Below are 25,758 nucleotides of genomic sequence, written 5' to 3' on the forward strand. Positions count from 1 at the left end.
TGTGTGCAACATTTTCAGAGGACTGGCCAAATTGGAAGGCTCATCATATCAACAGCAAAAGGTACCTCCTTAATACCAGCATTCCTAATCCCTTCCCACTTCAGAGTAAGAATTATGTTAGAATTGTTTTTAGAAGGATGTGAATGTTTAGAGGCAAAATTACAGTATTCTCTCTTGACTGGCTTAATTTGGCTAGAATTTTCCAAAAATATTCAGGTGAGTTAGATACCCAGAATGGGCAATTTCAACTGTCAGTTAATATTGGCAACATTGTTAGGTACCTGAAAACAGGGACTTAAATGGAAGGCATTGAAAACCTCACCTAAAGAAGCCTTACCTTCATTATCCATGATGCCATAAAGTACTTTGTAAAATAGCTATATTTACATTGCAAATTCCAACCAAAGACCGCAGTGCACCTTAAAAACGTTTACTGTCTCTCACCCTTCCCAGGAAGATGAAGTTATTGTCACACATGCAGAAACAGAGGCACTGCGGCATCGAAGGTCTGTTTCTCCGTTCCACAGCAAAAATGGGAGGGAGTAATAGATCCCACGTTGTCTTGAATTCCAATCTTATGCTTAATACCATCGGTCTCTCCTCACGATGTCAACTGATTTAATGAATTAACGATAATTGAAGCATAATATGTGCATGACAGTTGTGCCAGGAAACACAATCCTCAGTGAGGTTTCCCTGTGATAGATATTGCGCAGACACACACAGTTCTTTTCCCAAAGATTTTACAACCTAAGATTCTGTTTATTCTTGTATCAGTTTTGCCAACAGTTAATTCATGCTTGACACAGAACCCAACCTACTCAAAGATCCTTATGATTGCAGGGTCATTGCTTAGAAGATTAAGCTTCATGACAGTTTTTGCTGAATTCACCCCACAGATGTATCCACCGCCAAGATTTGGCCAGTGGATCTTTCAGCACGTGACTGTGGCTGTCTTGATTTACATATGACACATAAGAGAGGTTTTTTCTTGCTATCCTGAGATCCCAAGGCTATGTATGTGTACATAAAATGTATATATATCTATGTTAAGCCGAGGAGCTGTGTTTTCCAAGCGTGAAAGGGAAATGGTTGTAACTGGAAGCATACGTCATTGGCATCCCCTTCCCTTTGTTTCCAAACATGGTAAAGAGCAATAAAGCTGTTTGTGGAATATAATGTGACATCATGTAAGAATGCACAGTTCTCATTTTTTTTAAGCGTATATGTATATAACAATCTCTGTGTGGGCATCTAAAGAATTAATGGTTATGAAATAGTGGGCCAAAGCAATGTATAAAAGGTAAATGACACATAGCAAAGGAATCTCCCTTCAAATCACATAGCACATGAAACCATTCTGGTCTGTGACAACTCCACCACTAGATTTTTTCCATGTTTATCCAAAGTAGCTTAGTAAGCATATCATACATTCCATTCACTAAGTCTGTGTACAAAAATACAGAGTATGACCCTAAGCAATGTCCTTAGTGCTTGGAAGCTTGTCAGAAAGGGGAACTGCCTGATGTTGCTGCTGCTGTAAAGCATTTATTTCAATTAAAGTAAATCAATTAATTTTTGTAATAAGAAGTGATAGGAATATCTCCCATTCTATTACACTATACAACTGTTATTTCCGTGGAGGTACATCTGTGTAACTTTGTTATAAAAGGAGATAGGAATTGTGCAAACCCTAGGCGCTGATGAGACTTCAGAAGAGGTTGTCAAGAATGGCACAAGACACATCTATTATTTTCAGTTCAGAAACAATCCGTCTATCTTTTCTGTTTGCTAAAAAGGGCAATGGCAGGGTTTTTCTGGTGACTGTGAAAAAACTGTACTGCTAGAAGCAGGCTTCCTTCTGTCCCATATGTCTTAAGTGTGGAAAGCTTTTTTTAGAGAATAGCTTTCTTTCAGGGCAAACTCGTACTTACTAAAAATAATTCTTAGGAGATCAGATAAAATGAGAGGAATGTTGCTGGCAGATCCTGGTGCCTTATTTACAAAAAATAAGGCTAAATCAGCCTAATCCAGGCCTATAATACGAGCAGAGAGCTGAAGAACCTTCCCTCTTCCCCAGTACCTTGGTTGGCAGGCCAAGTGCTATTTTGGTGGTTGTGGTCTGCCAACACTAGAAATCAAAAACAGAATGAAAAGGGCCAGTACAAACACCTCCCCTGGCCTGCCCTAGGCCGGGGGACTGGCCTACAGAGACAAGCACAGCCGCATGCTGGAGTTTCAGAGTGGCACAGGAGCAATCGTCCCCCGTCTGGGGGCCTGGGCTCTCGGCCTCATGTCGTTGCAGTAATCTCTCGTTAGAGTGGTATATCTCTTTACTAGCCTGATGTGACCTACAGCCACAAAGCACAACCTAATTTCTTAGCTTAGTAGGGCCTACCTAGATGTGCACCTGTTTAAGAGAAAATTTAAAGAATTCCGGTGCCACTACACCAGAGCTAGAAATGCAGTAAGGAGTGACTGCGTGCACGTAGGTGATATTCCCTCCAAGAGGTCTTGAGATCGTGTATGTATGCAAGCAAACCTTACATGGCCTTTTAATGTCCTCAGGACTTTGAACTTCAAGGTTCTGTCTCCACCTCCTCCACACAAATACCTTCTCTCAAGCTTTTAATATTCAACCATGCCAGATTCTCCCTAATTTCTGGCACTGTGTATTATTTGCAATCTTTTCAGTCCATTATTGAGGTAGACTGCAAGCCCCTGAGGCAGGGGTTTGCGTCATCTATTAAGCAAAATGCTCAGTAATTATTTATGATTTGTTTATGGGATGGGATTGCAGCATTTGTGTGTATTATTTAATAACAAATATGAACCACAATTGTTAAGCAGACAGAAAGAGCCATATTGTCAGGAAGACTGAAGGTCATTCTGCAGATTGCATATGTCATCAAATACCTACATCAGTAGACGAATTTACTGTTATTGTACATTCAGATCAAGCCAAAGCATACTAGTCGCCTTTTAGTTGCTTAAATATTCGTTCTCACAAAGCACCGTGAATTGCTTATCCATCCAGTTACTTGAACAGCATCAAACTAGCTTAGGTGTAATTGTGCGGTGTGTTTTTGCCTCTAGCGTCCTTTACTCCTACGAATGAGACTGAAAGGTCTCAGAGTCTGAGTTAGGGTCTCTCCCCCTCCTCCCCAGTAATGTATATTCCTTATAAAGAATTCATTGACTTATCACATTAGAAAACTGACCCGCAATCAGGCTAATTTTATTTTCAAATAGACGAAGAATCCCAGGATCCAGTTGTTCATTTATAATTCAGGACTGAGCTACAGAAACAAGAGCAGAAAATGCATAGTTGTAAATCACGCTAGCAGCTACTAAACAATATACTGCCGAGCAGCCATTTTAGGTCTTTGGTTGCTTTATACCCTTTCCACATAATGAAGCCTGTTAAATGAACCCTTATGGGAATCATTCGTGAGGTTTGTGTTTTGTACATGAAATTCCAAGTACACAAGATTAATTTTGTAACGTAAACGGTCTGTATTCTGAAAGTTTAGTTCAAGGTACTGCTTTTATTTATTTTTTTCTTTTCTTTTCTTTTGAAAGGCTTGTTGCTTTCTAGATGTAGCAATGGTATCGTCCTTTTAATGAAATGTAAACTCGTTCCCTCTGGAAAAAAAGAAATAGATTTCAGTGGGATTATTTCAGTGAGAAGGAATAAAGGGGCCAAATCCAGGTCCTGGTGCCTTTCATTCAGGAGGCTCCCCAGCTACTCTATAGCTAGATACGTGGGATGAATCCTACCTTCTCCTCCATGACAGAAATCTCTGAAAGAAACAAGCCATTGCTGTTTCCTTTCTGTCTTCAAAGTGACCCCCTAGCCATGGAGTAAGTAGAGATAGTTACAGTGGAGGCTCTACCTCATAAATGTATGTCATTCTAGCCCACCTTTTTTTCTAATGTTTTGTTGATGAAATTACCACTCTCTCTCCCCCAGATTTACTTGGGGATAGATGTATTATTTTTCTCAGTGAGAAATAATCCAGGTGCCAAATCAACCCAAAGGCTATGCATTCATTATTTCTATTTAAGTCAATTAGAACTGTGCAGATGCCTCTTCTGTTTGATGATTTGCTTCCAGAGAAAGATTAGAGAATTAATTAAATACACAATCTAATTGAACCAAAATGATCAGATTTTGTTTCTAGGAAACAACTTATGAGTACAGATGAGTCTAAAGTTGTATATTTACATCTAAATATAGAAGTTATCATTTCAAGCCACTCCACCAAAGTTTGAATTTGATGCTTGTTTTCAGATGGCTGGTCTTATTTAGTTGTAAAATTGAGGCTACAGTTTAAGATTCCAAACATCCAGAGAAACCTGGCTGGGGGGAGCCATGAGATTCTGGTTTCAGTTAATTTTAGATGTATTTCTGTTTATGAGATCAGTTGTGTATTTCTGAAAGAGTTTTCATTTTGGCAGACTCCTCAAATGAAAGGCTTATTTCCAGACATTTCCTGTTGAGTAACTGATGTTGCTGCTGCTGAGAGGTAAAAGAAGACATATACAGTGCTGAAGGGAACAGTATGGCAGTGTCATGGCAATGACAGGCATGAAACCAAAGAGTGCCAAGATCTTTCCTTCCATCACAGACAAGCTTAACGGGCAGTGTAGAGAGACAACACAAAATAGGACGTTATCAAACCTGCCCTTCCAGCCTTCTGTGTGAACTCTGTTAGCCATGTACTTTGAACGTGGATTATAATTTGTGTTTCGTGTGACTGTAGTTTCTAACCCTGCCCCATCCCAAGATTCTCAGTCAGCTTTGCAAGTGATCTGTTTTTTGCGAATGCAGATTCTTCATCAGTTATTTCCATTGTGCTAAAGATACCAGAAGCTTAGAAACGAGCAAAGCAGAAATTCTGTGTGATACTCCCATTAGGATGAAGTCTTGGTAAAGTGAGATAAAGTGCTCTCTTTTAAGGTGAAGATTCAGAAGTCTTGGCGTTTTGATGAATTCCACTGTAGTACCTGGAAGACAGCGGTTCCTAACGAAGCATTCCTTTCTGCCTTCCCCTACTAATGACCGCTGCTGTTCAATTACTCTGTAGTTTCTGTTCCTTTCTAAAACCGACTAATCCAATTTCATAACTGTAGTAATAAATTTAATATTAAATAGAGGGGTTTGTGTGCGTGCTTGCAGTAACAGGAGAAGAGATGATGAAGATGCCATAAGGGACAGTGAAATAAGCCAAATCTCTTTGTATTGCCTTGTGCATGTTCTGCTTAAACATTCACGTCCTCTGAATACACTTACACAAGCCTTTCCCTGGTTCTTGCAGTCACTCATTCCTCACTCCTGTAGCTGCTGTAAGGATGCAGTAGCTGCATAGAAATGATTAAACAAATGAGCTCAGGATCTCAGGAGAGCATGTCTGCACAACTCGATAGGTAAAAACTAGTTTATGGGAAGTTCTTAGCTTTTGAGGAAAACTGTTTGTAAAGGATTTAGCAAATTTACCTAGTAGCATATAACAATGGTAATATGCTTGTGGCTACTTGAGAGCCCTCACAGAAACCAGTGAGAGCTGCAAAAGGTGAAAGCCAGAAAATTTGAGGGAGAAATGTTTTTTAAGCTCAGCAGTTTTGTGAATTGCGGTTCACTTCATGAAAATCTTAGAGGAGGAACAAAAACTCCAAGGCAGTCTCTTGTGTGCTTATTTAATGTAATTAATTAATGCATTTCGCACTACTTTTTCTGTGCAAAGGGATGTTAATTATAGCATAAAAACAGATGTAATTAATGTAAAAGAGATTCATGTAGATGAAAATATGAGCTGTTATGTTTGAAACCAAAGGAAAAAAGAAATACATTGCTCTAAGGTCAGAGCTTACATGGGTCAGTTACATCTGACTTGGTGTGCAAATCCGAGTTACATTGTCATGGTATGCAGTGAGACCATACTGCAGAGATACTAAGGATAATTGCTTTTGTTTTTAGGAGCTTGAAGATCCATTCCAAAATTTACCTGAAAACATTACAAATTAAAAACTTTAGAGTTAGATCATTCAGATGCCCAAATGGAATTGCGGCATCTGAGATCCTCCGGCAATCTGTATGAGCTTGATCTTACTGAGGAAATAAACTGCTTCAGGCTTTGCTCAGGGATCCATATGTAAGTGGAGAGCTGAACGTCTCTTTGTAGTTAACATATGAGTGCAACCAATATCAGTCGTTTACTAGGGTGAAATTTCAAACTTTTCCCTACTGGTCCCAGGCAAGGATTCCGTAGCATCATTTTTTAGTGTCATTTCATTCTAGTTTCAAAGCATCACTTCAAGTTTTGACCAAATATGAATCATATATAAAATGTACCTAGGATTCCTTGGACTAGCACATCTTCTGCGCTTTAGCTAGTCCTCCCCCTTCCCAAGCATAGCCTGCAGCAGCTTCCAGCTTGCTCTAAGGTATCACAAGCACAGTCAGCCCTAAAGGACCATTTTAACCAGGAATCCCTGCACTTTGGTGGGAGGGGAGCCACACACCCCTTTTCAGCTGTCCTCCAAACATGCCATCTACTCCAGAATGCAGAGAAGCGTCTTAAGTGAATGATGATTTTTGTCAACTGAACCTTTTATCGTGTCTCTCTTGCAACTTCTTTTGAGCTTCTATGATGGAGCTAAGAGATGACAGGGTGATGCATAGCAACTTCATCAGAATAAAGAGCTGGCCTTTATTTGTTTTTAAAACATAAGCTAAAATAATAAATGCAAAGCCCACATCCACACATGCAGAATGACTTTGGCATTATATTTTCCTGGGATCAAACTTAGAATAATGGTCTATGAAACAGTATTACATGGTATTTCTTAAAAAACAAAACAAAACAAAACAGGTATTTGCAAGCCCATTTGTAGATCATGCTTTTCTCCAGAAAAAAAGGGTGATTAATTCCTATAGTGTTTGAACATTGTTGTATCATTATAAGCTCTCCACCTTTTTGCTAAAGTAACAGTTCTAGTCCTGCTCTTGTTCTTAGCCGTTGCTTCCAAGGAGCCTATAAAGATTCTCTTTGCTGCCAGGTTCCAGGAACTTGCAAATCTTGCATTGCTTCTCACTCAGTTCTGCACTGGTTTCACCCTATCAGTCACCTCTTATGGAATAGGACAAGCCTCTCATCTTTCTGCCATATTTTGTCTGTGCATGTTCTCTCTGTATCACATCAGTTCGTATTACTCATCATTTTATGAATACACCGTCCCTATCAGATGCCCATGATTACGGTTGCTACCAACTTAGGGTGGCTCTGAACCACCAGCAGCTAAGAGATGGAAGGCTTTTTATTTCTTTGCAGATATGCCAGTAGCCAAGTTGTGAGGTTGTTCTAATAATAATAATTTCAAACATTACAAAGCTGGCACTTCCCCTCCACCCACTGGTGTAGTCACAGCAGAATGAATGGCTCATTGTTATAAGAGTCATTTCGCTGCACAAGGCAACCTCTATTCACAATCTGAGCGTTAGAAATGTTCAGCCAATCATGAAAATTAAATAAAATGATTATCTGAGTATCCCTAAGGGCTTTGTTATAAATAGTCTTCCTTCACACAGTTGGTGCTACCTGTTTTTGTTATATATCCACAGAATCTTTTAGAGTGACGACACCCCTAGCGGAAATATTCTGTTGAAATGTGATTTCTGTCTGCATATTCAGAAGCAAAGAGCAATTAGCTGCACCTGGAATAGAAAGATCAATTACGTGCACCTAGTACTAGGAGCAACAAAGTGATAGTGGAGGCCGTAGAGGAACTGAGCTATAGGAACATTCAAAAATCTTGTTTAGTGACTTAGAGTAGTTGATGTTCTAGGAAGAGCTGATGTCTGAAGAAGCGCATGATAAAATTTACAGGTATTCAGAGGATAAAAGCACAGGGAGGGAGGAATTTATCTGAGCATAATAGGCTGTAAGAGAAACAAGGACAATTTTACAAGGAAGAACTTCCTGACAGTGAAATGTATTACAGGTAATATAAAGTTGTTCCTTAAACAAAACTCTGGAAACAGTCTAGTAAGGAATGTTCCTTTACTGGTCTTTCTACTTCTAATTTTTTTACTTTGACATTTTCTGAGAGAAGGGCAATGCTTTCTTCCTGGCCAAGTTAGAAAGCCCAGCATTCAGCGAGAGCGTGAAAAGGCCATATCAAAACCTTTATTTTTTGAATGTAGGCTCTCCAGCAGCACACTCTGGTAAGAAGAATGCTCAGCACCCAGTCAGTGGTCCATAGCGTCTAAATTCCTGACTGAACCAACCAATCAATGGCAAACAATCAGCGTAAGTTGTTTAGGAAAAAAAAAAACAAAAACTGTGAAGTAGGAAATACGGTATCAGACAATTCCACTCTAAGGCTGGAAGGAGCAGGAAAAGGTCCATCACTGTTTATATGATCGTATTTATGAAACACAGGAGAGGAACTAACAGAGGAAGCAGGGAATAAACGCTCAAGAGAGGCTGGTTAACTGCTGAGATACAGACCCATAGTCTTGAAAGCGTGACTTCGGACCAGGTGAAAGGAGTTCCTTCTCATTGATTTTACAGAGTTTATCTTAGTTTTGAAATTGTTGCTAACTAGTTATAGTAATAACAATGGCATGTGTTAGTGTTGTAATCTCTTAAGGGTTCATTTCTTCACATGTCTTTTTTTAGAAATATTAATTCATTTGGCAAACATTTTTGTGATGTTCTTTCTAAAATACTGAAGAAGAGTATTTTTGCAACTGCTGCTTTGTATATTTTGGGTCTCATGCATGATTTATCACTGACTAAATTTGAAATCTAAATTATGGAGTTGGCTATAGCTATTGCCAGAAAGCAAAATCTGCAGTGCTGGAAAGGAGTGAAGAGGTTATCATCATCATCTTAAGTTTCTACCTTATCATCTCTTAAGTTTCTGCCTTTATTGGAACGATATTTGTGTTGTAAATTACTTCCAACTTTGCAGTGAACAGATGCTAGCCCACAATAGAAAAAGCGTTGTCATTCATCTATAATCGGGACATTATTTTTATTGCAAGTTATTCCAGCTTTGCAGTCAGTGGAAACTAACCAGCTATAGTAAAAGTGCTGTCATTCATCTATAAGTGGGACAGCACTTTTACCGTAAGTTATTCCAGCTTTGCAGTCAATGGAAACTAACCAGCTATAGTAAGAGTGTTGTCAGTCATCTAAAATAGAAGGGAGAAAAGAGAAAGTTGTTCAAAAGCCTGAACGTGTTCCCAGGGGAGTCAGAGTGGAATATTCCCAGGGTCCCACAACACATTTTGCCGTGGCTTTTTTTGTCCTTTAAGGATAAGCTGCAAAGAGCAAGGCAGCTTTATATCAAGCGCTGAAACTTTGTATAGCCCTCCAGCTGAAAGAAGTTTAAACCGTCTCTTTTGGCATCTCTCTACCTAAACTTGACAGAAAAGAAGGGATATAGTGCAATAAACTATGATCTGGTAAAGTCAGATCTCTGCTGGTGTTGGGGCCGAGAAGCAAGACGTGCAGGTGTGCGCAGAGCTCAGTGCTGCCTCGGCTAGAACGTACCAGATAACTAACACCAGCTAACTGACCCAAGTATTTTAAAGCTAGCTTGGATATCAGACACTGCAGTGTAGACATCCCCATAGAGCAATAGCTCTTTTAGGCGAGAAGCCTCTATTTTTTTTAAGCTTCAAGTGCACTGTAGGCACTTAACAATTATTAATAATAACTAATTAATAATGAACCAAATCCTTGGCTGTGACTGAGGAACTCGCAACGTAACTCATATGGAGTTGTAAGAAAAGACAGCTTGAAACAGTCTTATCCAAATTCTGAGCCAGCTTTGTGCCCGGACTTTTCTCCAGCATGAGATAAAGCAGCAGAGTACAATTTGTTCTAAGACATTAGCAAGGGAGAGCAAAGAACATAATGAATAAATTTTATTGGTAATGCATAAGAAGAACGCGGACTGGTGGCAAATAAGACCATTAGGGGATAAGGGGATAAAATTAGATGGAAAGTAAGATTGGTGTATCACAGCAGTCCTAAATCAACATGTCGTCTCAGAAACCACAAAAGTCAGCAACTGAGTAGAGGTGAATGAAAGACAAGGGTCAAAACAACAATCATAATGTATCTGAATGCCAGAAAAGCATTTTTACACTTAGTACACAATGAATTGATTTACATTTGATGGACAGTAGTTACACAAAAGGAGACTTCAGCCCTCACAGAATAGCCTACAGCACAATACAAATTCCTTTCATGATAATCCTAGGGGGGAAAAACAATCCCTTTTTATTCAAAGAATTTTTGCTTAAATATTTGAGTCTATTGGGAACAGACTGAAAGACACATACCGTTACTGCAGACTCAGGTCTACAGAGGTTTGTGGTTAGATTTTCTTATGCTATTTGACAATATGAGGGGCACTATGAGGAACCTTGGTGGAAAGACACTTAGTGGAAAGCTTCAGCTGTTGTTTTCATTCCCTCTTTGGAGGTGCTTGATGGAAGATCTATAAATTGTTTACTTGTATAACAAGGGGCAGGGTATGCTGGTAGAAAGACTGAGCTTCACATTCAGGCGTCAAAGGACTGTGTTTGATGGCAAAAGGAAACTTGTTTCCTTTTCTGGTGAGGTTATGTTTGCCTTTTTAAAACAAAACAAAGCAAAAATATTATGCCTTTAAGAAAAGACCTTGCTGACTATTCCTGTATTTTTCTGCGGAGTCATTCCAGTAATGATAAATGTTTATTTTAGCATTCTTAAAAGATTTTTACAGCTAGCAACCGCTCTGTCCTGAAGATGGTTGAGGAATTCTGCCTACTTTCCTAAGTAAAATAAAGCTAAAGAGTTCTTGGTTCAAAGCATTTCCTTTAATAGTGTGCTGTGCAACACTCCAGCAGGCGGCTGACTCATGGCAACCTGAAATTGAAAATGACTTGGGGGTGAGGGAAGCAAAGAAGAGGACAGGAAGCCAATATATTTTAACTATCTCTATATAAAGTCTGATCCTCCTCTTGTTCAACTAACCATGACCTCGTGGAATTGGTAGAGACATCAGCTCTGTGTCTGGTCCAGATCAAAATATATATTGGTGAATTAGATTCACATAATCGGTGGTGAAAATAATATATTAAATTACTTAATTCAGTTCTGTTTGGAGAGTCTTAGATGTTAATAGGAACATACTGACAGCCATTTCTTTTCAGCCTGCCCTTTATTTTTGGAAAGCCCTTCACTATCAACAGAAAGAAAGCATCAGCTTTCTCACTGAAACTGCTTTTTGTTGCAATTCTCTCACTCTATTATATTTTAAATTGTGTTTTCTTTCTATGTTACCATTCTACAGAAAAGAACCCAAACAAGTGAAAAAAAAAATCTTTCTACTTATTCAAAAACCAAACTCTAGACACATTAAGTAAAAGTAATAACCTTCAAAAAAAAAAAAACACCACCAAAAAACCCACTTCTCCCCACTCCAGAAACCTCTCTGACTGTGTTTCCTGCATTATGCTATTTACAGAGCATTAAAGAAGGAAAAAGTGATGTGGTATAACTGCTGCTGTCCGGGGACACTGATTATAGTAAGACGTGTGAAGATCTCAGCTACTTTTCCATCTTAAATACAAACAGACTCTCCAAAAAAACTGACGACTGCAAATGGAAGATTGTTTCAGAGAAAATGGGGAAACCTCACTGAGAGAGGATGGATTAGGCTGCCTTTTGAAGCTTTTGGATTCCCTCAGTGTCTCCAGAATATTAGTCATGCATCCTGCTCATGCCCCGCTCTTAAGGGTGATCCATGCTGATGATATGAGATGGACTCAGCTGGGTTTGCTCAGGAACAGAGTGCCAAGCCTCTTGCATCTGGCTGATACTAACCAGAAACACATTTTCTTCTGTTTTATGCCTGGGTGAGCCATTTCTCTAGTATTTAAAGAGCCTTCACTAGTCAGGTTATTTGGAGAGGAGGCACACCATACCACTCAACCTGAATTAGCTTAGCCTTTGGAAACATCTGAGCTCCAACCCTCAGTTGCAGCTGAGCGGCACAAAAGGCAAGAGAGAGGGATGGGAAGTCACTTTGGGGTATTCTGAGCTGCTTGGATCCTGAGCAAGGAGGACACTAATACTGTTCTTTGACACCAATTACAAGAGCCTTTAGACGGCTCTGCATCGTAAGCTGTCGGTGGCCCCAGGTTATTAGTGAGACACCATCAGCTACGAAGCCTTTCTGCCACATTCTGTTTGTCATTGCAAGAAAGGAGAGAGGTGGGAGGTGATATGAAGGGCAGTATCACCAATGCTATGCCACTCGAGGATCCCATCAGCTAGAAAGGTAACGGGAGAATTGCACAGAGTGATTCGGACACATCTAACGATTACAGCTTGAGAAAATGCAGGCCAGTTACAGGAGATTACAGATTTCTCAATGTATAATTCAGTATCGTAAGTATGTACATGGTACAAACTTCTGCTGCGAGACTACTTTAATTCCTTGACAATAACAGTGCTAAATTGACCTGGGGGAAAGAAAGACACACTTAACGTTTATAATTGATTTCTGCCCTATATCATTTTGGCTCCTCGCCTTCTCATGTAATGCTAATACGAGTTATTGCAGATTTAATATTTTGTTATAGATTAATTCAATGGTATTTTTGACTAAGCTAGTGTCCAGAATGACTTTGCACTTGGTGACATCTGTGATGCCAGCATGCAAAATGATTCTTCTGGCATTTTTACAGATTCTCTTGTACCCCACAGTATGTCTTGAGAAATCAAGCTATGACCATGCCTGATTTGGCTAAGAATATCAACTAATATAACACAAGTAATGATAATAGTTTTTTGCAGGAGTAACAGCTTCCGGCTATTTTCATTCCTTCTCAGGCAGACTTGTTGCCCAGGCATACTTTCAGTGGGTTTTACATACTTGTTACAGTCAAACTTCTTTTAGGCTTGACTGACAGGACGGAACGGTCTTATCAGAACAGTCACATTAGCATCCTGATTTTTGGCTAGTACAGAATAGCTGGGGTCTTAGAACAGAATCCTTGTTCAGCTGACTCTCTGTGCCATTCCTTCTACTGATGAGAGCAAGTCCAGTTAGATACAGATCTTAATGTTTATATTTGGCTGCCTTCAAGATATTTTTCACAGTCTGAATGACTTCCCTTTCAAACCTTTTATTTGGAGGATATTCTGGTGATAGTAAGCTCTAACTTACAAAATTTGTGATTCTTTAAGACCTGAAGTCCATTGTCAGTCATTAGAGTCCTGAGCATTCAGTAGAAGCATTTAAGATAAGCATATTTATTAGATGAAGTCTCCTATTTCAGACTGCATTGACGTTGCTGTCAAAGGTACCCACTTACCTGTTAAGATGCTGCTCTTCTAATTATTCATCTGCATTTTGTGATTCACCCCTATAGCAACATTTTCATTTACATCATCTCTATGCCAGTAAAAACATGTTAATTTTCTCACTAAATTGGTATTCGTTGGCTTGTGTTTCAGAGCCTATCCTCTTTTTTGAATTAGTATTTTCAACAACTGGACATTTTTTATTGACTAGCTCGTCTTTCACTGTCTTACTGAAACCGTTAGTTGACAGTGGTTGACCCTGTCTCAGATACCAGGCTGTTCAAAGAAGAGGTTGTATGCAGCGTTGAATAAACGAGATTCAGAGTAAATAACTGAGGTTGTGAAACCTAGATCAGAACTTTATGAAGAAGGTACGTACATATTTATCTCTAAAATCCTATTCAATTTTTGCATATAAAATCTAGAAACTTATAAAGGAGGTATATATACATTTATTTATAAAAACCTATATATTATTAATATCTAAAATCTAGAAAAAATGATAATTTAAAAGGAAAAATTAAAGCAGAGATGTAAAAGGACTGAGATACCATCATGTCAGTGAAGACTGCAGAGATACTTGCTCATCCTTTCCATTAACTGGAGACCAAAGAGAATGGGGGTATTCAGTGTTTGGCAGAAATTAGCTGAACATGAACTGGGTTAAAGTTATGTATAACATGTGTTTCACCCACTGGGAGTACTAAAAGCAAAACATAAATCTGTATTTAGTACGGACGTGGGGTTAGTGAAAGATGTAACAGCAAACGTGCATGAGGCTGAAATAACATTCCCGTATTTCTAAAAACACATCTAGGCCTCGTGCTTCCAAGAGCACAGAAAGGCAATTGGAAGAACTGCAGCACCAGCGAGTAATTTACCTGTAGAGTTCATTTAGTGGGCTGCATTGATTATGTATTTTCCTAGAAATGAAGAATCCAATTCTAGCACTTTGCTCATGTGTTGATTACTTGCAAAGTAAGAACGCGATCCAGAAAGCAGGGAGAGAAACGTTGCGGGGAAAGGACACGGTCTGGTGGCAGAAGCGTTCAAAATCAGTGCGAGCGAGTCTGCACCTTGGGAAAACACTTCAGATTTCGCTCCTGGCACCGCAGGGATGAGCAAACCAGTCATTTAATGCCGAGGCTGAGCTTGCCCTCAGCAAGCCCGAGCAGCCCCCGCCGGCTGCCCGTAACCCTGCCTCGCAGCCTGCACCCGCCTGCTCCCCGGGAACCGCACCGGGAGGGAGGCGCAGGCCTGCCGCCCCCGCCGCTCTCCCTTCGCGAGCCCGGAGGCGGCCCGGCGGCAGCGAGGCCTGCGACCGGCCGGCCCCGGCCCCGGCGACGAGCACAGCGTCCCGCCTCGCCTTCCCCCTCGCACCCGCGCCTGACGCCGGCCGGCCGGGCGGAAGGGCCACGGCGTCGGGGCTCCTGGGCACGGAAACCAGGCCCGGCCGCGCCCCGGTGGGGGGGGGAAGGCGGGGGCACCGCCGAGCCCCTTCCCCGGCGCGGCCTCCGCAGGGGAGGCGGTGCGGCGGGGGGCGTGGCCTCCGCGGCCCGCTCCTCCTCCTCTCCCCCACCCCCCGCCCTCGCGCGCCGCGCCGCGGCGCCCCCCCGCCCGGCCGGTGTCTCGAGCCTGCCTCGCGCTATCCCCGGTCCTGCCCATTCTCTGTCTCTCCTTCCCCCCCCCCCGCCCATTCCCGCGCGTTGGTTCGCTCTTCCCCGCCCCTTCTCCCCCACCTCTGCCTTCCCCTCCCCTCCCCTCGCCGCCGCCCCCCCCCGGCTCCCCGCGGTGGTCTGGCCCGGCCCGGCGGCGGAGGGAGCGAGGAGACGGGCAGGGAGGCGCTGGCGGCCGAGGGTCTCGGTGTCCGTTGACGCGCCGGCCGCTGCGAGGCGGAAAGCGGCGGAGGGGAGCGGAGCGGGCGGCCGAGCGAGCGAGCGAGGAAGCGGGAGCGGCTCCCCGACCCCGGGCAGCACCATGAGGTGAGGGGCCGGCCCCGGGGAAAGGCGAAGGGGGGGGGCGGTTAACGTCTCCATCCCCCCCCCCGCCCCTAACGGTCCCCGGGAGTTGGGGGGGGGGTTCGGCTCGCGGAAGGGGCTGAGCTGAGGGGGAGCCCCGCGGTGGGGGAGGGGCCCATTGTTAGCGGCGGGTGGGGGAGGGGCGGCCCGGCCGTCCCCGTCCCCCGCGGCGGCGGCGGCGAAGTTGATGGCCGAGGAAGGGGGGGGGGAGCGGGGCCCTGCGGCGGGGGGGCCGGCGCGGTGCTCCCGGCGCGTCCCCTGTGGTCACCCCTGCTGCGGCTGGGAGCACGTCGGAGGTGTGCCCCGCCACGGCGCGAGGGGGAAGCGCCTGGCTGCTCTCTCTCTCTTTCTTTCTTTCTTTCTTTCTTTCGTTCTTTCTCTCTCTCCTTTTTTTTTTTTTTCCTTTCCCCTCTTAACCGGCGGGTGTTGCATTGCAGCAGCAGCTGGGCTTTTCCCTGTGTAATCAATAAATAGAAGTCGAGCGCGGGGAGGGGGGGGGCGGAGGGAGGAATCCCCCTTTCGGCAGCCGTGAAAGTGTCGCGTTTGGAGGTTTTCAGATGTAAACACTGAGGTGGACGTTACTCATCCCCTTTTGAGGGGTCTGGGGGAAGGCACACGTAGGTTTCTGCCCTCGTTTGAACGAGAGACTGGAGCTTGATGCGGTCTCATTCATTTGTAGATAATTTTCTGCGCCCGTGGCTCGCCCCCCCCCCCCCAATTTCTTTTTAGTGCCTGTTTTGTTTCCATAATCTTTTTTTCTGGATTGGTGCAAGACTTCGTAAGAGACGTGGCTTGATAGCCTAAATGCTGATATATTTGGGGGCGGGGGGAACGTTATGCTCCGTAGGCCTGTCCTTTAGTTAGGAGGGGAAAGTGAGTTACCGTCCTTCCTCTCAGAGGTACCGTCTTACTTGCGGTTGGATTTGAGTCGTCTTTGTGTTAAGGATTATTGATCAAAAGTTGTAAGGCCCTTCGGGGTATAACGCAGTAAAACTTGTGTGATGAAAATCAACAAATTCTTTTGCTGCAAAAAAGTGTCAAGCCATTAGAACTCTGCATAAAGTCAAGTAAAATTCTAATCACATTTTTGAACTGTATTTTTAAGGGTTTGTGTGCGTGTGCACGCCTTAAATGCGAGCAGTAACTTTGCAGTGGGAAGCATGGGTATTTTCTCCCTGCTGTTTTGTTTAAAATTTAGTCTAATGTTTCTCTCTGTTTTTCTTAGACCGTAGGTATTTATGTACTGTATTATTTTAAGCTTTTGTTCTGTATTACGGCAACTTATTTTCACTTATTCATGTTGCTATGTACAAGTCAGATGCCCTGCGAGAGTAAGAAGTTTCGACTTAAAAAGCTTACAGTTCATGAATTCTTTAAATGATTTTTTTAAAATTTTATTTTGATGATCTTTAACACAATGAATGCTATTAATTTAGCACAAGTTGGTATAAATATTTTGAGAAACTCTTCTTGTATAATTTGGGCTTTTATTCTGGCAAAAAGTACCCTAATTGCGTGACTGAGGCTGAGTGAAGTAAGTTATACCAGCAAAAGTGTCCTTTTGCTAGTGTAACTTTTATGTGTTAGGACTTCTGCCAGCTCAGAGCGCAAGTATTTCTCTTAAGCAGTGTAACAGGAAAGTGTCTAGGTTGGACCTGCCCTTAGGTTGCCTGTTTAGATGTTTGAATAATGACTTTAAACATTCAGTAAATGTAGGCAAATGCTCTTATAATGTGTCTGAAATTTCTGCCTGCTTGTGCAGAATGTCAAGCTGCTAAGAGGGAAATGTAGTGTCAAGTTGAGTAGTTGCTTTGAGTGGTCATTGGGTAATTCAAGGAAATCTGACTTCAAGAACTCTGCTTCCAAGCCTTGTGAAAAAAGCAGCAAATGGTACTAATTAAACTAAACAAGTTAAGAAAATGATGTGGCTTAAGCAGTATTTTCCCTATCTAGGCGCTATTAAATTGACTCAGTTTTGTTTAATTGGCCCAGCTTCAGTGCGAGGGCAAGCTTTCACTGAACACGCTCTCTTCGGACTTGTTTAGACGAGGATTGGTATATCTGAAACATGTTTAAACCAGTCTCTTCACAGTATATTGTGCTTGAGTAATGTCTTTTAATGGGTATTTGCTGGTCGAGGCAAGTCATGATTGGGGGAAGGAGTGAGAAAGTGGATAGAATAAATGATCTGCCAGTGTTTAATATATGGCTTGTCTATTTGCAAGTGGTGTTAAAACTGTTTTCTAGTTAAGTATACAGTTGGCGCTCTGAGTACAAAAAAGGAATAAATACTGTAAGTCATTCTGAAATGAGCTGAAAAAAATAGCCTTCTGTTTCTGTGATGTCCTTTGAAACACACACGTTTGAGACTATTCTTCAGCCATCCTCAGCCTGAAATAATTCCGATGACCTCTTGCGAAGATCTCACCCCTTGTCTGGGACGGTTAGCTGGTCAGTTATCAAACAGCTAACTAGTTTTCCTTTTGTCAGCTAAAACTAAATACTATTGTAAAGAGCATCGAAATATTATAAAATAACCAACAATTCAGTAACACGCAAACATCAGCAGTACAAATTGACCACAGCAATTAACTTTTTTCAGTGGTCTGTTTTGAATTTGAGTGAATGTTATATGATGTTTGGATAGCATGTATTAGGCATTGTAGGTTGCAGATAAAACTGTGAATCTTAGACGTCCCAGTTTAAATGTCTAGCCCGTGTATGAAGTTACTTGTTTCGGGAGCCGAGATGAATAGGGCTTGTGTGCATCTCTCTTCCCCCCTGCTTAGGTAAACAGTTGATTCCCCTGAACACCTGTTGCTCTTACTGTTTTGTGGTTGGCTGACTAAGTACTGTTCTTAATATAGCTGCCTGAATGCACTTACCTCATAATAGGTCTCTAGGAATTAGGTATATGCAGTGAGGTTTCCATTTACTAGCCAACTGGAAGTGGTGGGAAAAAGTAGTTAAAGTATACATAATAGCACAATTTGGTGTCCTGGTTCTAGTAATAGCATAACTTCCTTTTTTATTTATGTCAGAAGAACACGTATAAGCAGAATTTTGTTGAAGGATACATTGAGATCTGTGTTACAGAAGCTGCTCAACATCTTACAGCTCTACTGCTAGAGCTGGGGTTCTGCAGTGATGGATAACTGAATGCTAGCTCTTGCCTATCTGAACTCCAATAAAAATGAACGAGCTTTCCAAGATACTGATTTTTTTTTTTTTAACCAAACTGTACAGCTTTCTCTTAGGATTTCTACATGCATTTCTTTGTGTGTGAAAATAATTGTTTTTCATTAGTGTGCTGGTCAGAAACCAGACTGCTTATTCTGGTTTCATTACCCAAGCTGCAAGAACTAGAAAAGAAACAGTATTTTTGAAAATCTTAAATTCTAATACTTCTATAGCTCAGTATGTTCATTTGTGTATTCATAATGGGCTGCTACTGCATATCATACATATGAATGTTAGTTCTATATTTAGATAGGGCAAGCAGCTAAATTATTAAAAAAAATTTTTTTTTTGGAAAATCATGCCACAGCCTCATTTGATTTCAAAATTTTGTGGTCTCTTTAAGGCATGTTGAAAGTTCTACTTGCTTACATTCAACAGCTTTCCTACTCAAATATGTTGCTTTAGAATATAATTCATGTTATCATTAAAAGTAGTGAGTGCATTTTTTGCCTGGGTTAGTAAGCTTTCATTATATTTGAAATGTTGTGCTAAGATATCTCGTATCATACTTACTGCTTTTTTTTTTTTTTTTTTTTTAAAAAAAACTTCCTTACTGCATTAGAGAAAGCCCAAGGCGGTAACAACAATACATGTACCTTCATTACTTCATTACCACTAGGAATTCTTGAAACCCTAGCACATGTGTGGGATCCTTCTAGTAAAGAAGGGGTAGAAGAATATTATGCTTTTAGTGACAGTAGTGCCACTCTATTGCAATAACTGCAGTTATTTCATGTAAAAAAAACAGAGTAGAGGAAGCCATTCATTTCAGTGGGGCTGTTGAGATATTTTTACCGCATTTCAGTACATGATACATCAATACATAGGGTAACACATGGGAATTTTGCCTTTGATTTAGCTTTTAATACTTGCACAAATAACATTTGAAGTAGAAAGCTTAATTTAGTTAAATATTTGACAAAAATCTTACAAGTGCAAGCAGGCAGTTAAACTAGGTACACACAAGTACAACCAATACAGTTCCTAAAGATGCTCATATCTTGAGTAAAATTGGAGGTTTAGGCAGGTTTTTTTTCAGGTGGGTGCAAGAATTCAGGTTACTTTCTTTGTTCTTAAGAACAAACTAACAGATGGACTGAGTCATCTGTCTGACAGAAGTGCAGACATTAGCTAGTGCTTTATCTGTGACAGTTGCAAGTAATTCTTGGACTGGTGGTTTTTACCCACCTGATACGGAATCTGACAACTGTTTTGCCCTCAAGGTCTCTGGATAGAATTTAGTGAATTAATTTGATAGTAAAATATAAGTCTTTAAAAGATTACTGTATGAATGGAGTGTGCATGAATCAGAATGCGCGTTGTTTAGAAAGAGGTATTTATGACTATCTTACCAATTATGCTGTCAGCCTCCAAAAATTAAAAATGGTCTGGGAATATGTGTAATTTGGGAATGAATGCTTGCTCTCTGAGAGTATATGCAAGTTTTTTTCTTGACTCTCATTCAGGGCTTCATGTTTATTGTTGGAGTTGAGAAAACGAGACCAAGTAACTTAGCTTCCTACTTCAGACCACTGTAGTGCGAAAGCCTTTTTTCTACACTTCCATAAAAAGGAGAGGAATTCTTTCAGCACCTGTTTCAGTGGATGCTTTCCTAATATGCTTAGGCAGGGCATAAGTAACATATCTCAGCCCTGCCTTAGGCATATGATTTGAAATATTTTGTAGTGAGGGCTCTGCTTCCTGCCATGCCAATGCATTTCATGCAGAACTATTATAAAAGTGACTTACTGAACTGCTGGATAGAGTCATGTGCTTTCATTACTAGAGAGCAAAATGTATTTTGTAAAACAGATACTAGTTTCTTCTTTACTTTGACCTTTCATCTAGAATTGCTCTTGACAGTTCATGCCTGCTTCCACTCAGCAGTGTAGAAATAAATGTGCAAGCTCTAAACACTAGACATATTTAGGTTTTAAAAGTGCTGTAGTGCTAAGAGAAAACAAATATGTGCTTTCTGTAATTTGATTCAAAAAAATTACTTTTAGCTACTTCTAAAATTAAATGCCGCAGAGACAGCAGCAATACAAGCCTAGCTGAACAACTTAAATATATTTAAGAAATTTTTTGATGACGCCTATCTCACTCTCCTGCCTTGCCAGTCCTTGTGAATTGTGTAAAACTAACTTGTGTTCTTTGGCTCCTGGCATCTCTCTTAGGACTAATATGGGAGGAAAGCCACTTTTATATCTGTCAAGACTAAAACCTGCCAGATGAAAAGCCAGTGCTATGTCCCTCCCCCACCTTAATTCCCATATATTTTCACAAATTTGAAAAACAACAAGGAGCTATATGTAGATAATTTTTTTTTTTTTCCTGTCGGATAACATACAGAATTTTTTCCCGCTTCTAGAAATGGCTGCAACAGCTTATTTTAACTTTCAGAATTTCTATCTTAAAAAATAAAACCATATGCATAAATGACTGAGCTTGAAATAGTTTTGCCTTGTTTTAAAACGCTCTGTACAAATACAGATTTTAGAGGAAAATGTTTGGTTTTCTTTGAAACACTCATAATATGTCTGTTGACATTTATGGACAACTTAAGGAACTGATCCCTGTGAGAAGGTGTAACATTTTTCTGCACCAGTCTTTTTTAATACCCAACTGCTAGACAGCCCTGTGGAGAAAATGGGACTGTTCAATGCCAAGTTAGATGAATTGTGAAACTACTTTGGATTAGTCTTTCCACTTGAACTGCTAGTAATAAGTATGTGTTTTTGGAATCGGTGCACGAATGAATGCAAGGAGTTAAAATAAGATTCTCTTATTCTCGCGTGAATAATCCTTAGACAGGATTGATTAAAAGAAAACATGATCAATACACAGGCAAAAAAAAATCTACTCTCTTTAGTTTCATATATTGAAAAATCTCCAGGCAAAACTGGCTTATATGAAGAAAGAATAGTAAAAACTATTTCAGTTTAGTTCAAAATGAGTCCCAAACTAGTAGCTTCTCCCCTAGTCATGCATGTGAGTATTTTGTACTTTGGATGGGGGGTGTGTGTGTGTGTGTCTGTGTGTCTGTCTGTCTGTCTGTGTGGTGTGTATTTGGTTAGCTGGTTAGTTTTTTTTCCTCTCTCCTCAGCGTTGATACCCAGTGAAGCATGAGGGAGAGAAATGAAAACTGATTGCACTCTAGAGAGTGATACAAAAATGCTACTTTGCTGGACTGGTGTGCTGCCAGAAATAACTCTCTAAACTCTTAGTTTGCAGCATAAACAAAATTGGAAAGATTTTGTTTCAAATTCTCTCATTCTGCTGTTACTCTTCCCAAATTTGAAACTTTTTGGTTTTCTGAATTGAATTACAAAGTAATCTATACTTAATGCAATTCCGTTCGAAGGTGTGAGATCTGACTATTGTATGTTTTGGGCATACTGGCCACCTAGTTTTAAAAAGCTTGGAAAAACCCCTTAAATTTAGTAGAATGCTGAAAGAACCAAGAGTAGTCATTGATATAGCTAAAGTCTATTATCCCTTAGTTACAATTTTATAATGGCTAGAGAAATATTCTACTTTTCTTTCAAGAAGAAATCAGCATTTATATATATATGTATATTTAAATATATATGTCACTTAAAGGAATTTCATAAAATACAGTATAATTCTTAAATTTTTTTAGTTCCTTGACTGCTGTCATCCGTCACTTTTTTGTAAGTTATCTTGCACCAATACCCGACTTTTAAATTAAATGATTCACTTTCGTGTAGTTAAGAGAACCTTTTATTGTGATCTCATCACATCTGAGGAACTACTGGTAAATGCTTTTATATTTCAGTTGTGTAGGCTAGTATATGTTTTGGTATAGGGTCTTGTCTGCTAGTATCACCCCATATCTTGGGGGAGGGGGGTTCATTTGTTCATTTAAATTACATTTTTCTTGCTATACGGGACTGAAAATGCAAATACTAAATGGGAAGGGGATTAGGATTCTATTCTATGTCATGCTTTTTCAACATAACTTTTGGTACTCTTATATTTACATTATTTTTACTGTAGACAGTCGATACCTCTAGGTTACATTCAGCTTTCTGGTTGGCTTTGCAAATCTGATGTCATTGTATACACTGAGTAACTCTGGGCCTGGAATCTTAATAGTGCTGCTTCTTAAGTTTGTCAGCTCTAGAAATAGGTACTGTTAAATAACAAGTGTTTTTCAGGCACCAAACTTCAAACTCTAGGCTAGCAAGCTTTTTTTTTTTCCAAAAGGAATGGACATTCATGTCGCTAATGGGTTGCAATGAAGAATAGAGGCTGATAGTTCTCTTCGAGATTTTGTTTTCTTGGGATGTTTTCTTGTTCTATAAAAATTGTTTTCCCCTTCTTTGCTTTCTTTTAGAAAGGTGGAATCTCTTATAACAGTGCATAAGAGTGCCTACATCTTTTTCCCCTTCTGTACTGAATTCTTTTTGATATTTGTACTGGGGGGGAGTGCATGATCCTTTTGGAAGATGTTAGTCCTTTAAACAATGTTGAATCTGCTATAGAATTGCTCAGTCTAAGTTAATGGAGTGGAATTTTTTTGTATGCAGGATTTGAACTTAAAATTGAATGCAGTGTGAAGCTTTACAAGGAAACTTGGCTGGGTCATGTTCTTCAATGCATTTGTAAAGCATATTTTTAGAAAACTGCAATTGATTACTATGGATTAAGTAAAATTAACTTTGCAACTTCAGAATAAATATTGTTATCTAATGTCTGAAGTAGGTGGTTTGGCCTGACTGACAAAACAGTAAAAATGAATCCAGATGAACCTAATCATGGCAGAGATAATAAATCAAAGTAGTGAATGAGAGCCCTGTTATGAAAATGATTACTGCTGAATCTTAGCTTTACTCTGCTTTTGTAAGTGCAAGTCTAGTGGGTGAACATATTACTTTAGAGCATATATATTTTCATTGTATTTGTATAATACTCTAGTAAAAACAATTTTTAATGAATGACATTTGGAGGTGCTTTTTTTTTTCTTGTTCAGAATACTTCTGATTTGATAGAAATCCTGGAATATGGTCAGAACTCAAGTTGCTATTGTGTTAAAATTCATAAAAACACTCTGATCAATGTGCTGCTTTAAAGTTCTAGACTGTATGGCAGATCATATTTGAATTGAGCATTGTACGTTGATGCACTTAGTCTAATCATTTTGGTACGAGTGGAACATGAAGATGGCACAGGAAGTAGATGGTGCTTTGCATCTCCATTCAGTGTGTGTATATATGGAATAAACACGTTTTAAACAGAATTGTTTTACTTGTCAGATGTGAAGCATCTAGTCTGAAACAGAGTATGAGGCACGTGCTACTGAACTCTGGTGTTCTGTGATCCGGATGGAAATGGTTGTGTAGGACCACTGACTTTGATACTCAGAACAACAGCAAATCTGGAAATAATTATTTTGATAGTAGCTTTTTGCTTCCAACTTTAGGTATTCTTAATACTTCAAGTTGGACTCTTGATACACATGGCCGTGCAAGACTTTCTAGGAAGGAAACAGGCACTATTCTAGAGAGAACCAGTACTAAGGAGGAAAAAAAATAACCAAGCTCCTCTTGGCAATGATTGTGTGCTGTGTTCTAGGTTAATGTGGAAAGTCAGAATTATGTTGCTGTTGGCTCTTTGAGTTCATCTCAGCTTTAATGGTTACTGAAGTAGTGTTGCAGGTAAGCTGTAAATACTAGATCTTCATTAGTTAAATTAGAAGTAAATATAGTTAAATTACAACTAAGCATCAGGGTGTGTTTTGGCAGAGAAGAAATAGGCTTTTAAAAAAAGAAAAAAGAAAAAACTTCCTGCATTGAACTGTATTCCACGTGCAAGAATGGTATCACGATTAAACTGTACAGTTGTCCTTATTTTTTTTTTTTTTTTTTAGCTGGGCCTCCTTTTTTTTAGGGGGAAGTGAAAACATTCAAGACTGTCTGGTTCACTGTTGTTTTGGCCAAGAGAAGGCAAAGGAAATTCATTAGGGGGTTAGTCTGAGAAAGGTTGCTGGGGATGCATGTCTAATTGAGAGTAAAGGAAGAGCAGATGAATACCTAGAGCACTTGAGAAGTAAGATGTTGCTAATAAATTAACCAGAAGTTGAATCCAGTACTTCAATTGGTTTTTCAGTGTTACATGTTTTGGAAAGAATTTAAGAATGAAGTGTCTCTTAGCACTCTAGTGGTCTCATTAGGTTTTTAGCTACAGTTTATGTGCGCTACGTTTTCAGGTCAGTGATAAAGTTAAGCTGACTTGAAATGCAGTAGCGGGTTTTAAATGGAAAAATTGACTTGAGGTTGAAGGAGGACACTGAAGGATCAGATGTGTACAAGAAGTATAATGAGCCTGTTTTGCAACTTAAATATCTTTTACTGTAATCTCAAGGAATGTGGTAGAACCATTGTTTGTTCTAGTTTCCACAGTATAATGTGATGAGTATAGTAGCCTTTATTTTAGCAATCAGCTTAGTTAGCTGCAATGTGTGAAATATTCCTCAAGACTGGTATTGCTGAAATTATACAATTGAACTTAAAACTAAATTGTGAGGCGAGGACGTTTGTACTGATGGTTCTGGGGCTTCGTTTTATATTTTGCTGGTGCGATAGAGAAGTCTTTTGTTTAAAGTTTGGAAGAAGAGTGTATCTTGGATTTACTGATTTGACATACTGTAAAAGCAATTTTAAAACCGATGGATACTCCTGTGTATTTGTTATCTGCTGTACCTTGGCTATTCACTAATAGAACAGTTCTATGTTTCTGTGTATTTGCCGCGGTTCCCAACAATGGGTAAGTGCACAAATGGGTAGCAATAAGATAAACACAAAGATTGTCTTGTAGCTTATGAATATGTTGCTGTAGCTGTGTTACTCTGAAGATGTAAACAAGGCAAAAATTTAATAAGGAGAGGTAATATCTTTTATTGGATCAACTGTTGAATTCGTCAGAACCAGGACCCAGGCAAGCACTTAGTTATTCAGGCCTGCAGTTCTTGAGAAAGTTATTAAATTCTTTGGAGACACCATGTGGAGAATTTGTACTGCCTGGATTGTTGCAGGCACTTTGCAGAGACGATTTTATTATTATTATTTTATTTTTAAATAGGTAGCTCTTAGTTTTGATATCTG

The 25,758-nt window shown here is 40.1% G+C and overlaps 1 protein-coding gene across 4 annotated transcripts in view; it reads left to right on the top strand.

The window, feature by feature from the left end:
• ENAH (ENAH actin regulator) overlaps window positions 1-25,758 on the top strand; it is a 122,228-nt gene that overhangs the window by 3,073 nt on the left and 93,397 nt on the right. Inside the window, exon 1 of one of the 4 annotated variants that reach the window (XM_068940169.1) lies at window positions 15,096-15,355. The exons of 1 other annotated variant lie outside the window; for it this stretch is intronic. In XM_068940169.1, coding sequence (XP_068796270.1) covers window positions 15,351-15,355 — 5 coding nt within the window. In that variant the 5' untranslated portion in view covers window positions 15,096-15,350. Of the gene's footprint in view, window positions 1-15,095; window positions 15,356-25,758 lie in introns of those variants that run through there. 2 more of the 4 variants (XM_068940171.1, XM_068940170.1) reach the window with 2 other exon arrangements.

The sequence above is a fragment of the Struthio camelus genome, chromosome 3, assembly GCF_040807025.1.
Source record: "Struthio camelus isolate bStrCam1 chromosome 3, bStrCam1.hap1, whole genome shotgun sequence".
NCBI classification, from domain to species: Eukaryota; Metazoa; Chordata; class Aves; order Struthioniformes; family Struthionidae; genus Struthio; species Struthio camelus.